Source organism: Onychostoma macrolepis, chromosome 14 (genome assembly GCF_012432095.1).
Source record: "Onychostoma macrolepis isolate SWU-2019 chromosome 14, ASM1243209v1, whole genome shotgun sequence".
NCBI lineage: Eukaryota > Metazoa > Chordata > Actinopteri > Cypriniformes > Cyprinidae > Onychostoma > Onychostoma macrolepis.
Window position 1 is genome coordinate 2,749,011 of NC_081168.1, and position 14,911 is coordinate 2,763,921.

The 14,911-nt window shown below is 37.3% G+C and overlaps 1 protein-coding gene across 2 annotated transcripts; it reads right to left on the minus strand.

The window, feature by feature from the left end:
• Window positions 1–43: 43 nt before the first annotated feature.
• On the minus strand, window positions 44–12,659 carry fbxl3l (F-box and leucine-rich repeat protein 3, like). Of its 2 annotated transcripts, none has more exons than XM_058798863.1 (6): window positions 12,542–12,659; window positions 12,120–12,246; window positions 10,618–10,990; window positions 8,889–9,011; window positions 6,179–6,350; window positions 44–3,040 (listed from the first exon to the last, which is right to left on the minus strand). In XM_058798863.1, exons 2-6 carry the CDS (start codon window positions 12,158–12,160, stop codon window positions 2,397–2,399), a joined length of 1,353 nt encoding a protein of 450 aa, XP_058654846.1. In that variant the 5' UTR covers window positions 12,161–12,246; window positions 12,542–12,659; the 3' UTR covers window positions 44–2,396. The 2 variants fall into 2 exon arrangements, with proteins under 2 accessions (XP_058654846.1, XP_058654845.1); XM_058798862.1 differs by having other exon boundaries at window positions 12,120–12,263; window positions 12,542–12,611.
• Window positions 12,660–14,911: the final 2,252 nt, after the last annotated feature.

A 14,911-nucleotide genomic window follows, 5' to 3' on the forward strand; every position in this document is an offset into this window, starting at 1 on the left:
AGACTTGCAATTTAAAAAAATAAAAGGAAAAAACAAATACCACAGTTTGTTACAACTTTGTAATGAATTGACTCCTAATGTTGACCTCCCTTTGAAATGTAAATATTGTATATTCTACATACTACTAAACAGAGTATGTTTTAAGAAAAAGCTGAGTAAAGCTCAGCTTGTTTGACAGTTGTTTTGTGAAATACAGTAAAAGACGCATTAATTGCAGTGTTTATAAGACTCGGTACAGCTACACCAAATCCTGCACACGTGAAGTCCCATGATAAAGGATTCTTACAGTATGATCATGCTAATAAGAGGACAGGGTAAATGCATATTATACTTCAAATGTTTATAAATCTACAAATAAACAACAGCACAGTGGACCAGTTTATAGGATCTGAAAGTTCTGTACGTAACTGTCATGGAAACATTTGCAATGCAAGAACAAAAAAAATGATATTGAGATTAAGAATCTCGTGAATTTTTAAAATATACATATAGTTTGCAAATAAAGTTGTGCTAAGTTATTTTCTTGGACGAATGACTGGGTTTTAATGTAGTGTGAAACATACTTCATAAATTAACCATTTTTATACTATTTCTGTATAAAAAAAATTATTTATTTATTTTATTATTTTATTTTTCTGGATTCTGTTTTTAATGATTCAATGTAAATTTATCATAAAATTATGTCCAATGAAATTAATTATTGACAGTTTAATCATGCAATCAATTAAAATGCAAATCAAATAAAATTAATTTACAACAAAAGATGCTGCGCAATACAACTGAATAAATTACCTATAAAATACCTTGGTTGTATGATATTCCTTAAAATTATTATTATATTATTTTGAGAATTACATTTTGGTGTACAATAGTAATATATTTCTGTCATAATTTTTTCAAGTTAAGGCAGACTTATATTTTGACGGGTTGTCAGAATGTTTTTTTTTTTTTAAGTTTCAGTTTCAGTGTGTATTTGACGGTAGATTTTTCTCAGATGAATCGGTGTAAAGCTGCTGAATTGGCTCTCAGAGCAGCTGTTAGGATTGAGGTTCATCTGTTCAAGTGTTTATCTCCTCAAATATTGAGACAGAGGCTGAAATCACTGCGAGCGATTTTGAGTTTGTTTATCAGACAAAACGCACCATTCATTCACACAGAGAAACGCAGAACATGCAGACTTGAAGTTCCACAGTCTTTGCACTAACTGCTGCTGTCGCATTTATTTCTGCTGTGTGATAGGATGTTAGATTAATCCATATTGAATAAAAATGTCCAGAGCTTATTATTATTGACGTAAATTCTATCGCAATCTCGATATATCGTTTATCGCCCAGCCCTATTCTGTTCAGCCAACAAAAGAAGGTTAAGCCATAAAATACAAGCTCTTTAACAAGTCCCAGAGGGCCATTCTGTGCCAATGAGTTTCCTATAAAGAACCGTGGTTTCACGTGTGTGCACTTGTGTGGAACTGTAAACACTTTGCATTTAAATCCCTTCTCTGAGATCCAATCACAAATCATGTTTCTACAGCAGCTCCTCCACACTAACGATCCAGATGTTCCGTTTCCCATGCTAAATTTTAATTACCCCGTTCTGTCTAATGGCTGCCGTGCCTGCCAAACGCAGACTGCATGTTTACACAGGTAGTCTAGAGTCAGAGTTGCCATGTTTTCAAAACAAAACCCACCCAATTGCTACCCAAAACTAGCCAAATCATGTTTTGGCGGGGTTACCCTGGTAAAATTCACCTTCCAGAGGAGTGCCGTAAACGGAATCCCACCTGTCGCAAAAAGTCAGTGACTTCTCTAATGAAACAACATTTTTTTTTTGGTGTAAACTCTAAAAATAGTTCAATCCAAAAGTATTGTTTAGTGTAAAACATGTTGAAGATTAGCCGATAGGCTGTTGATCCATTAAATGATAAGCTGTTTCCTCTAAAAAGCTGTTTATTCAGCGTAGTGAAGCCTCTCCTCCATTGACATCCATTAAAAAAAAACGGCCTCTGGTCTCCTTTCCCGTACCACCAAAATGGAAGCATTAGCATTAGCCATTACGCTTTTTTGGCTAAAGGTTGCAGGCTTGCCTTCCAGTGGCTTTCCAGACTGCTGGTTTACACAGGAAGTCTAGAGTCAGGGTTGCCAGGTTTTCTAAACAAAACCCACCCAATTGCTACTCAAAATTAGCCCAATCGCGTTTCGGAGGGTAAAATACACTTTTTTTTTGGCAGGGTTCCCCCAGTAAAATTCGCATTACACGGGTTAAATAGGGTTGCTTAAACCCGCTGACATGAAAAACAACCCGCAGCAAAAGAGTTAAAGTAGCCCAGTTCCACAGGAAAACCGCAGACTTGGCAACACTGTCTAGAGTGGATCTGTTTTGATGCATCGGCTGCGATTCTACCACGTGGGCATCATATCAGGAAACCAAATCCGGCCCAAATGTTTGGAGACCTCACTGTGGATCTGATCGATGTTGTACGTGTTGTCAGGGATGAGCACCTCCTCCATGATGGACAGCTGGCTCAAGCGGTCGCCGCACATCTTCACGAACTCCATGAAGCCGCTGCAGGTGACCTCGCACTCGCCCAGGCCGATGGCCGTCAGGCTCTTGCAGCGTTCTGCGATGCGGATCAGCTCTTCATCCAGCGGCTCCAGCCCGTTGGCGCACACCACCAGCTCCACGAGACGCGGGCAGTTCAGCCCGATGCGACCCAGCATGTCTTTACTGACGGCCCGGCCAAAGTACAGGTGCGTGACGGGCGTCTCCTCGCAGAAGAAGGGCTCAAACTCCTCCTCGTAGAGGAAGAAGTACATGACGATGTTGACCTGGGGCGAGTGGCGGATGAGGGCGTCCCAGCTGCTCTTCTTGATGGTGTGGAACTGCGTTTGGCCCGGGTTCTCGCTCACCACGTCGATGCGCAGGTGCTCCAGGTGGACGTGCTTCTCGGAGGAGAGCGCCAGCAGAAGCTCGTCGCTCAGCAGGTGGTAGTTCAGAGCCAGTTCGCGCAGCCCGTGACACTGATCGGCCACACATAGGATGCCTGGATGAGCGAGAAGGAACAGGTGAACTTGGGTTCATAAACAAGAGTAGGTGATTACAGTACGCTTAAAGGGGTCATCGGATGCAAAATTCACTTTTACATGGCAGTGTGTGTACACAACCACCCTATAATGATAAAAATCCACCCAGTAGGGATGTAACGATTCACTCAATTCACGATTCTATTCGATTCACGATTTTGATTTCGTGATTCGATTTTCTAACATTTTTTCTTTTTTTTTAACAAAAAGGTGTCCTTTTATTAGGCCATTGCGGCACGTTTCTTTGTGAAATTGAAATATAACAAAACTAAACTGAAATTTTAAAACAAACCCCAAATCAAATAAGTAAGTTACACAAATAAAATAAATCTCTTCATATAAACAAAGGCTTTGTCTGTGCTCTTTCCATTTAAAATTAGAGGCAACCACTGCATTTTAATCATGATCCAAACAAAGACGCAGCATGAGCAGTTTTTAATCTAAATTAGACTGTATAATTTCGAAATTTGAAGCAAAAACAGAATGGTCGGACTAGTTTTGTGAAACTATACTACATAAAACATATCTGAACAAAACAGCAGACGAGCTGAATGAGATGCAAATTCCCTCTCTGCCAGCAGGTGGCGCTTATGAACAGAAATGATACAGTGTTTACTGCTGTAAACAAAGCAGAGCTGCGCTTATAAACTCTACTTTAATTTGCATTGTTCAGAGGCAAGATGAAAAGAAACTACCACGTAAACTTTTCTAAAGACAGTCAGTTGATATTGTGATATTGACAAAAAATTATATCTAGATATTTTCTGGAATTATGTCAATAACTATAATTAGCCGATGTTGGGCTGAGTGTGTTATTATGTTGGTATTGTGGCGTTTTTAGGATTGCCGTGGACAGCTGACTCCAAATATGTTTGATATTCTTCATATTCTGTGCGGTGGTTAGTTTGTAGCAGTAACAGAAATGAACTTTTCTTATAACTTTAAATGTATTTTTACCTTTTATGGGCATTTTTACCTTTACAAGGCCAATTTTTTCTAACCTAATTAATTGTATGCATCATCTTTTGTGTTGAATGCTTTTATTATTTTTTATTTATTTTCTTTTTTACTTTTGTACAGCACTTTGGCCAACTAAGGTTGAATTTAAACTTGCTTTAGAAATAAAATTGAATTGAATTCTTACATTTAATCAAATTTGAATAGTAAGACACAGTATGGCTGTTACCAATCAAATGAAATCATTATCAACAACCAGTGGAGCAGATTTGATTTTGGCAAAATTATTGCTAGGGATAATTTAGTAGTGGCTGATATTGGTAAGAACATCAGACTCTACCCCAGGTATCCTCAAATCTGGCCCACTCCTGCAGAGTTTAGCTCTAACCCTAATCAAACACATCTGAACATGCTAATCACAGTCTTCAAGATCATTAGAAAATCACAGGTAGGTGAGTTTGATCAGGGTTGGAGCTAAACTCTGCAGCAGATTAGCCCTCCAGGGAAAGATTTGAGGAACCCTGCATTAAACAGACGATCAGGCAAGAGGTAGGACCTGCGTAAATATCAGAGCAGCTTTCCAGCAATGGAGAGAACTCAAGGTGCGGGAAGGCCTGGAATCGGATGCCAAAGTTGCGTTGTTTTTTCTTCTTGATAGGTGAGTAATGTTGATTTTGCATTGTTTCACACAACCTATCTGTGTTGGCTTTTGTTTGAATATGCTTGTGTTTCATCTTCACTTGTTTCCGCGATCATCGGTATGCCAGGGTTGTGTACGTATATGTGGGGCAACGATATCAAAATAGGGGCGAGGTCCTGTTGGGGGTATGGGCGTGTTTGCTTTGGTGCTTTCAAATATCTACATCGTTTGGCAAAATTCACTTAGTGCACATTTGAATGGTTTGATGATTTCTACTGTTTAATAAAAAAAAAGTTTAACTGATTCGGAGTTTTAAAATTACATTACAAGCGAGGTCGAAATTCGAAAATTGTTTGATTGTGTTTGTTAGCGAATCGCTTGAACTGATTGGTCGAAGTCACGTGTTTGAATCAATCGGAGCGGTTCTAGCTTAAATGACTCGGTTTGTCTGTTCCTCTGCTTTTCGTGTCGTCATCCATGTTTATATAAAAGACTTTTTTCTTTTTTGCAACTTTATATCATGCAATTCTGACTTCATAACTCGTAATTGCAAGTTTATATCACAATTCTGAGACAAAAAGTCAAATTGGGAGTTAAAAAGGCGCAATTACCTTTTTTATTTTTATTCAGTGGTGGAAACAAGCTTTCATAGAAATGTTTTGGTTGGTTAGTTACTTTTTTCAGTTGATATTACAGTTACAATCGACAGAAATTACATTAATATTAAGTCTTCACTGCCCTACTGAAAAAAACAATAGAGCCCTGCCCAAAACACAATAGAAAATGTAATGGTTTTAATGGTTATAATGGGAATTGTATTGGTTTTAATGGAAACTATAATGGTGTCTACGGGTATGTGATGGATTCTATTGGTGGGATGTTAAATCCTATTGGAAAAATGCCCAAAACACACTACAAAAAGGAATTTTTCACTGGAAAAAGCTAATGGTTCATAGTGGTATTTTAATGGAAACCATTGGAATTTCTGTGATGGTTTCTATTGGGCTTCTATTGTCTTTTTTTAGAAGGGTGAATAAACTTTGAGGAAGATAAAACTTATTCTTTGCTATCAACCTTTTTAAAGAGAGGAGACTCTAAAATACTTTTTTTGCACATTGCCATAACTTCCAAAGTTACTTATTTTCATTCAAACAGCAATGTTCAGTCTAACAATGATATGATATTATACAGTATGGCTGAAGAAGTGCTGTGGTTAAAATAAATAGGTTTATTTGGAATTTTGCAGGCTGCGTGGAATAATTTATAAAAACATTTGGGTAATAAAAAAAGACATTCAAGTGTGAGTTTAAAGTATGTACCTCAGTGGCATGACTTATATTAGCTTACATTCAATTGCATACAAGTGAATTAGATGAATAAACTCATGCACAATAAGTCCAGGAGTGTATATTAAAAAGTCAATTTGGATTTCTTGTTGACTTGAAACCAAGTTCATGTATTCATATTAGATCTGGCGTGACTCAGACGGTGATGCACTGACCTGCAGGAGATACATGAGGACAGCTACTCATCTTCAGCAGCTTGAGCGTCTCACTGTTGTTGGCGACCAGTACCTTCAGGGAAGGGTCATCAACCGGTGTGTCATCAATTTTTATAGAGGATAGGGACTTGGAATTCACAAACACCACCGTCAGAGCTGAGACAAAGTGTGACTGAGAACAGACAAGACAGGCAAAGTCAGAGCCGCGGGCTTCTCATAACCTTTACATCAAGCGTCATTTCATTATTTCACAGAGGTCACCCTGCTATACTGCTGTTTGTATTGCGGACATGCTGGTTCATTTTCAAACATGTCCAGAACTATCAACATAAAACCACAAACGCATCATTGCATAAACATACTATTTATGAAAACAATATCTCATTTTTACATTGCTTTAAAAAAACTACGTTAATGCAGTAGCTACACTGAAAACCATGATTCATGTATTGTTTATTGTTTACTTTTAATTTAACTGAGCTCAGTAGTGACTCAAAGATCATTTTGTTTTAAGTCATTTCAAGCTCATTTTGATTAGTTTAAATGGTAAGTCCATCCATTAACACTAGTTTTGAGCCATTCAGATCAATAGATGCTGCTCCTTCAGGAACTTTATCGTCTGGTGTAACTGTTGGACCGCGTTAGTAATATTTGCTGTTTTTATAGAGTATATTAGTGTCTGTCCACTTTTTCAGCTGCTTTGGTTCCAGAAGTTTTTTTTTTTTTTTCCAATAAGGATTTTAAAGCCTTTGTTAAAGAAAGGCTCGCAACTGAAACACAACTTTTATTTGAAGCAAAAAAAGACAAAGATACAAGACTGTGTACTTAAAGGTGTATTTTTGACTGAACTAAAGCATAGAAATACCATATGTTTGCAGATATTTAGGAAACATGCTACGTTCACATTCTTGTTTCTCCGAAAAACAATTCTACAGTTATTCTACTTTGAAATGTGTGTTCCGTGTCAGAATGTTGGTTTTGTTTTGGTCTGTGTGACTCAACCACATGCTAGTAACACCCTAGCAACCACCCTGAGTACCCTAGAAACCACTTTGGGTACCTTAGCAACACCTTAGCAATCAACCCAGGTACCCTAGCAACTGCATAGCAACACCCTAGCACCACCCCAGGTAGCCTAGCAACCGCCAAGCAACACCCTAGCAACCACCCCAGGTAGCCTAGCAACACCTTAGCAACCATTCTGGGTGCCCTAGCAACCGCATAGCAACACCCTAGCAACGGTCCTGGGTACCTTAGCAACGGCATAGCAACACCCTAGCAACCACACCAGGCACACTAGCAACTGCTAATCATGCTAAAAACATGCTAGCAAAATGCTTATCATGTTAAAAACATGCTAATGACATATTAGTCATGTTAACATGATGCTAACAACATGCTAATCATGTTACTATCATGCTAAATATGTTAGCAACCATATTGAACACCATAATAATTGAATTGCAACACCATAGAAACCACTAAGATCACCTTAGCAACCACTCAGAACACTCTAGCAACCTCCTACCAGCACCCTGGCAACCACCCAGAACACCCTAGCAACACCCTAGCAACCACCCAGAACACCATAGCAACCACATCTGTTTTTCTGATAGACTCTTACTGCTTTCAAAACATTCAAACTTTAATCTTTAAAAACTATTTTAAATGTCAAACTGCTTCAAACTTCCAGCTTTCAAACTTTTTGGAAACTTTTTGGCTAGGCTTTTTCAAGCCAACTTAAAGTTTGTCTACAAACTTTTCAATCTAGTTCTACTTTGAAATGTGTGTTCCGTGTCAGAATGTTGGTTTTGTTTTGGTCTGTGTGACTCCACCCACTGCCAGTTTAACCAATAGGATTTCGACACCCTGGGTTGCCAGTTGGTGGAAAACAGCGTATTACAGCCACAGAAGCCAGCAAACGAACTGTGGTGCATCATGTGAGTGGGCGTTCCCTGAGGTCTGATTGGTGGAGTTTTCTGTAGAGCATCATGGGTAATGTAGTTTTTCCACTATAAATTCAGCTGATAAACACAATTATTTTAAATAATGGCTTCAACAAAAGCATACACCATTGAATAACAACCTCAAAGCTCACAGTAGGTCAGTCTTTGAAGCTTTATAAGCTCTTGTTAAAAATAATTTCCCCTATGGAGAAAATGAATGGAGTTTTTACTTCCGGAACCAGCTGTTATGCTCTATTTTTGTCCTGATCTGAATGTTTTGATCACCCTGACCTGAACAAAGCACACTAGACAAAGTGAAATAACGATTGAAGGATAATCGAGCCTCCAGGTGAGGGCACTGACTCATCCAGATCTTCCCGGATGGTGTTTAGTGTGACAGTAGAAAGAAGGACACAAACAGCAGAGCCAGCTGGAAGTCACATTATTGTGTGATTAATCCTGTAAATTCCCTCCATCGAGTCTGTAGTTAAATAAAGAAGTCAGGCGTTCTTTGTTTTTAAATCTTTTGTGACTAAGTAAGCCACAACGAGCCTCAACTTGTCACTTTCAATACTGGTTATACTGCCGTGTTTCAAACTGTCAGGATTTTGTGGAGGGTGAAATTACACGCTAAAGCAATCCCACGTTTGACAGCTGTGACATTCTAGTGTTTTTCTGCTAGCGACAGGGTTTAAAACAGATGCTTGATGTCATGTTCAGCTGGTGAGTGTTGTATGTTAAGGGTGAACAAGTTTCTGTTGTACCTGGGACACGTCCATGAAGCTCGGCCGTGCTGTGGAAATCAGACCCAGTGTTTTAATAGTGCAGTTCACCAGCTGTGAGAGGATGTTACAGGCTGCTTCTGCAGATTCTGTGCAGCTGTCAACCTGAATGGTGCATGGAAATAAAATCACAATAATAGAATAGAAATTAGAATCCAACATTTTATATATATATATATATATATATATATATTGCTTTCAAACGATTAATCGCGATTAATCACATCCAAAATAAAAGTTTTTGTTTACACAATATATGTGTGTGTATACTGTGTATTTATTATGTATATAAATACAAACACATGCATGTATATATTTATAAAAAATGTTATGTATTAAATATATAGAATATAAATATATAAATGTATATACACATGTAAATATTTTCAATATATATAGTGTATGTGTGTGTATTTATACATGCATAATAAATATACACAGTACACATACATATGTAATATATATATATATATATATATATATATATATATATATATATATCTTAATTTTTTTTTTCTTTTTTTTTTTCATATGTAATTAAAGGGATAGTGTACCCAAAAATGAAAATTCTTTCATTTACTCCTTCGCCAACCTTCAAGTTGTTCCAAATGAGTTTCTTTCTTCTGTTGAACACAAAAGATGATATTTTAAAAAATGTTTGTAACCAAACAGTTGCCGGTAGCCATTGACTTCCATAGTATATGGAAAAAATGTACAAAAGCTGTCACTTTTCAAAAAGTACATGTTTGTACCTAAAGAGCCGGTTTTGGTACCGTAAAGGTACATATTAGTACTTAAAGTATACATTTTAGAACCTAATAGGTACAAAAGTGTACCTTTTGAAAAGGTACCACCCCAGTGACAGCTTTTGTACCTTTATTTCTGAGTGTGGAAGTCAATGGCTGGCAGCAAATGTTTCGGTACCAATATTCATCAAAATGTTTTATTTTGTGTTCAGCAGAAGAAAGAAACTAATACAGTTTTGGAACAAATGGAGAGTGAGTAAATGATGGCAGAATTTACATTTTTGGATGAACTATCCCTTTAAAATTACAGTTTTGATTCTTTTCTTAATGCAATATACATGCATAACATTTTAGTTTTATGTAAACATACAAACAGATCAGATGGAGCTTTAAAACTATTTATGTAATATCGTGATCGCATGAATGACCAATGTGATCATCATCAGTGCAAGTGCATTACCCTTTTTTAAAGAAATTAATACTTTTATTCACCAGGAAAATGTTAAATTGATCAAAAGTGACAGTAAATGCATTTGAACTTTTTATTTCTGTGTCAAAGAATCCTGAAACAAATATCATGGTTTCCACAAAAATATTGGGCAGCACAATATTGATAATAATCAGAAATGTTTCTCGAGCAGCAAATCATCATATTAGAATGATTTCTGAAGGATCATGTGACACTGAATACTGGAGTAATGATGCTGAAAATTCAGCGCTGCGTCACAGAAATCAATTACATTTTAACATATATTCACAAAGAAAAATAATTTTTAAATTCTAATAATATTTCATAATATTATTGTATTTACTGTATTTTTTTTAATCAAATAAATGCAGCCTTGGTGAGCCTAAAATTCTTAATTTCTTCTTCCAGTGTTAGTGTACTGTTATAAATGCACATGCTTTTGCAGAGTCATTCTGTTCCACACACTGTACACAGATCATTTGGTCACTCGACGTACCTTGAAGCTGACGTACTGCAGGTGCTGAGCGTGTCGTTTGATGATCTGCTGGATGAGATCTGGGTGTGTGGACCTCAGGTACGATGTGGCCGGCTGGTTCAGCTCAAACTCAAATCTCCTCCAGAGATCTGGGATGTGAAAGACGTCGTTCCACCGGCGACACACAGAAGATGCTCGAGCCCGGTCCACCAGAGACAGGTGCTGGAATATGTGCAGGACCACGTGGTGTGGCAAGCTGCCCCACGTCTCCTCTGTGGGTCTCTGTGAGGCGATGGAGCCCGTCTGGACATACGCTGGCGTGACACTCCTGTGTCTCTTGTTTCTGCCCTCAGACGGGGTGAAGCTCTGACGCTTTGATCGTCCCCTTTTCATCCTGTTCAGTGGAAAACCACAGGAATCAGAGACAAAACTACAGTGGCCCTGAAAATCATTTGGACCACACTCTAAAGAAAATCTGTAAAAATAAGGCACAATATACTGTATGATTTAAAGGAATGTTTCCGTATTTTTGACAGGTGTTTGAATATCACACAGTATTTTGAATTTCACACTTCATTGCATTGTGTTTTAGAGTAAACAGAAATGTCTGTAAAATTAATGGATAATGTAATGAGCTGCCAGTACTTTTTCTGCAAATCGGCATATTAGATTAATTTGTGAAGGATCATGTGACACTGAAGTCTGGAGTAATGATGCTGAAAATTCAGGTTTAGATCACAGAAATAAATTACATTTTATACTATATTCACATAGAAAACAACTATTTTAAATTGTAATAATATTTACACAATATGACTATATTTACTGTATTTTTGATCAAAGAAATGCAGCCTTGGTGAGCAGAAGAATCTTCACAAACCGATCCTAACAAACCATACATCAATGGAAAGCTTATTTATTCAGCTTTCAGATGATGCATAAAATTAATTTAAATCTAGATTTCGAATTTTAAACAAAGAAAAGTTAAAATGGTGCTATTTCTGGGTTACTAATACAATTTCTGACATTTACTGTACTCTGTGAAGTTAAAAGATGTTTTTTTTTTCTTCCACTGAAGCACATGATGCTTTTTGGACGATTCTCGAATCATGCTGGAGAACATGATCATCAGGTTTTACACAATCTTATTCATGCAGCTCAAGCTGCAGTCATTAAAAACAAAATACGAAGAAATTCCCAAACCAAGTTGTTATGCTGACAATATAATTTGTAATGAAACTGCTGCGGTATTAATCAGACACGCATGCAACATAAGCATTTTCACTAATGGTGCAAGACGTTTTGTGCGTGTTTGTGTGTGTGTGGAGGCGTATTATATTCTGTAAATAGCCTACTTGAAGAATACTGTAACTAAAAAAAAAAAAAAAACAATACATGAAAATACAGTATGGCATTATGGTTACAAATCAGTGCATTTATTTCTCTCTATATAGGCTACCTTATAGGCTACAGAACCCAAACCAAAGCAACAAACCCATATCGCTTTAGAATATCATACTCACTTGTTCCGAGCTTCTTCGTCAACATAGAAAGGCAATACCATCCCAAAACACTCTGATCTGCTTTGCAGCGAAGTTTGACCAGATGCAAATGCTCAGTCTGTGGCTGTGTCTGTTGCTCAGCAGCGTCCTGCTTAATAAAGCGCGCTGGCACGTGAGCGCGAGAAAATATGGATCAGAGGGCGCGCCTCAAATGGATGCCATTTCAATGTCACACAACCCAAACCTCAAATCAGAAGTGTTTTTGTATTTTTGATTGATCAATGCATGCATGTAAACGAATCAGTCACTGCGTTACAGCTGTCTGTTTTATTTGCATGCACATGTGTTTTTATGTTGTGCTTCTATGTTATTATATACATCATATATGTCAATATATATATATATATATATATATTAGAATATTGCATGTTTTCCCAGGTTACCTGCATGAGTTAATATACAGTAGCCTATATCATCTTCAGTGGAGCTTTGCACGCGAGTCTTTCAGCGAAAGTAGGTCAGTGTGTCAAAGAGAAACACACTGCGTTAAGCCTCTCAGGAGCTCAGTGTAATGGGAATCTGGCGCTAGCTGTTGACAAGGTAAATAAAGAGTCCTGCATCTCATCGTCGGCTTTCTGGCTGTGCTGACGAATATCTGTTCTCATACAACTTGTTCCTCTGATTTCGTGTTCTGTTGGCTGAAACGGGACAGCATGGGAACTGTTTCGTTGGCAGTGAATATGTTTGTAATGTGCCTCGAGCGCACAAGCTGATCACTGGCCAGTCTGAATATGAATCATCAGTGTCACAGCAAAAAAATAAAAATAAATACTGTTTAGTCATGTTAGTTTGTTCAACCAGCTATAAGTTAAACATAGTTTTAAAGAACTAATAAAATATATATAACATTAAAACTATAATATTGTGAAATATTATTACAATAAATGTTTTCTATGTGAATGTATTGCAAAATGTTATTTTATTCCTGTGATTAAAGCTGAATTTTCAGCATCATTACTCCAGTCTTCAGTGTCACATGATCCTTCAGAAATCATTCTAATATGCTGATTTGCTGCTCAAGAAACATTTCTGATTATTATCAATGATGAAAACAGTAGTGCTGCTTCATATTTTTTGTGTGATACATTGTTTCCAGGATTCTTTGACACAGAATGTTTAAAGAACAGTATTTATTTGAAATAGAAATCTTTTGTTGCTTAAAATCTTACTGACCCCCAACTTTTGAACGGTAAGGAATAAAAACAGGCTTTATACATAAAAGCGGGATAAACATTTTGAGATGCCTACATGTGGAATATAGTTCATGACTTTAAAAGGGGACGTATGATGGAAGTATGAACAGTGGCTGCCATCAAAACTGTTTTGGTGCAGCATTCTTCAAAATATATTTCGTCACAGAAGAACCTCATTTGGAAGAAGTGGAGGGTGAGTAAATGATGACAGTAAGTAAATGAAGTAGCCATCATTTTCATTTAGGTGAACTATCCATTTAACATAAATAGTACGTGACTATCGTGGTGGGACCAATAATAACACTGTCCCTTTTGATAACCGATGACAATGTGTCATCGGATCGATCTGCTAATGCTCGTCTAATCAGTGTAGCTCGCAGCCCCCTCTCTTGGTGTAAATAACCACTACACAGTTGCTCAGCAAGCTATGTTCAGTCATTTCTGCAGTGAATTTTATGTGGTAAGTCAGTAAAACGGGGACATTTCCAGTTGTATGCCCAATTCTGACCCCTGCCAGATTATTACCCCTGGTGGTTTAGGAGGGGTTAGGATTAGGCAATCATATAGGGATTTCAACGAGAGGGGTAATAATTTGGCAGGGGGTCAAAAATGGGCACAACACCAGCACTGTCAATGTAAATTAGAGCTCTCTTATTGAATTACTGCTAGTAAAAATGCAGTTACACAAGTAACGCCTATGGCAAGCCAAGTTAGCATTCACCCAGCGTTACTCGTCGTAATTGCATTTTTACTAGTAACAATTATTAGGGAGTTCTATAATCACAATTGTTACTTGTAAGAATTAAAGGCACAATATGTAAGTTTTCACCAATAGAGGTCGCATTTTCAAAACAATAACAAAGGAGAAGCTTGATGTTACATTGTCAAAAAACAGAGTTTAAGGAATCTCAAAAAACTCCCCTTACAATCAATAAAGCGGTCTCTAAACTGTTTGATGAATCTCTTACGTGATATGTACATCTGCACTTTGATTTTTATGATGAGAGAATTTGCGAGAGAGCAGAATTCAGTCAATCGGTCTGAACAAAACACTCAGCGATGACTCATCTGAACGCCTCTGATTGGCCATTGCATTCATAAGCTCAACAGACTCATGTGTGGTTGGTTATAATGCACAACACTGTAAAAAGCAAAAAATGAATCATGGTGCAACATTGAGCAGATCTAAATTTAATGCTGCAGTCAACACTTTTCATTTTATTCGCAACAGCCGTAATGGATTTAGTTTAACTGTACAGCAGCATTTATTTTGTGTCTACAAGCAGAAACTGAGGATAGTGCGGATATTACGTCATTGATAGGCGACAATGACCAGGGACGAGCCATTATTTAAAATTGGAATTTCTCTGGATTTATAAATCATTGGGAATTTTGGGATAATGCAATGCCAGAGGGGTTACACTGGTAAGAACTGAATTAGAGAGCTCTTTATTCTTAACTGTTACTAGTAAGAACTGAATTAGAGGGCTGTCTCACTGAATTGTTACTAGTAAAAATTAAGTTACTATGAGTAACACTGAAACTATTTAAAGCTATGGC

Excerpts from the sequence above, each read along its gene's own strand:
- fbxl3l (XM_058798863.1), bottom strand. The coding sequence starts at position 12,160 with ATGGTATTGCCTTTCTATGTTGACGAAGAAGCTCGGAACAA. Across the intron at positions 9,012-10,617 it reads TGCAGTACGTCAGCTTCAAG|GTTGACAGCTGCACAGAATC; the intron begins GTACGTCGAGTG and ends TGCACCATTCAG. Across the intron at positions 3,041-6,178 it reads TCCTCATGTATCTCCTGCAG|GCATCCTATGTGTGGCCGAT; the intron begins GTCAGTGCATCA and ends TCGCTCATCCAG.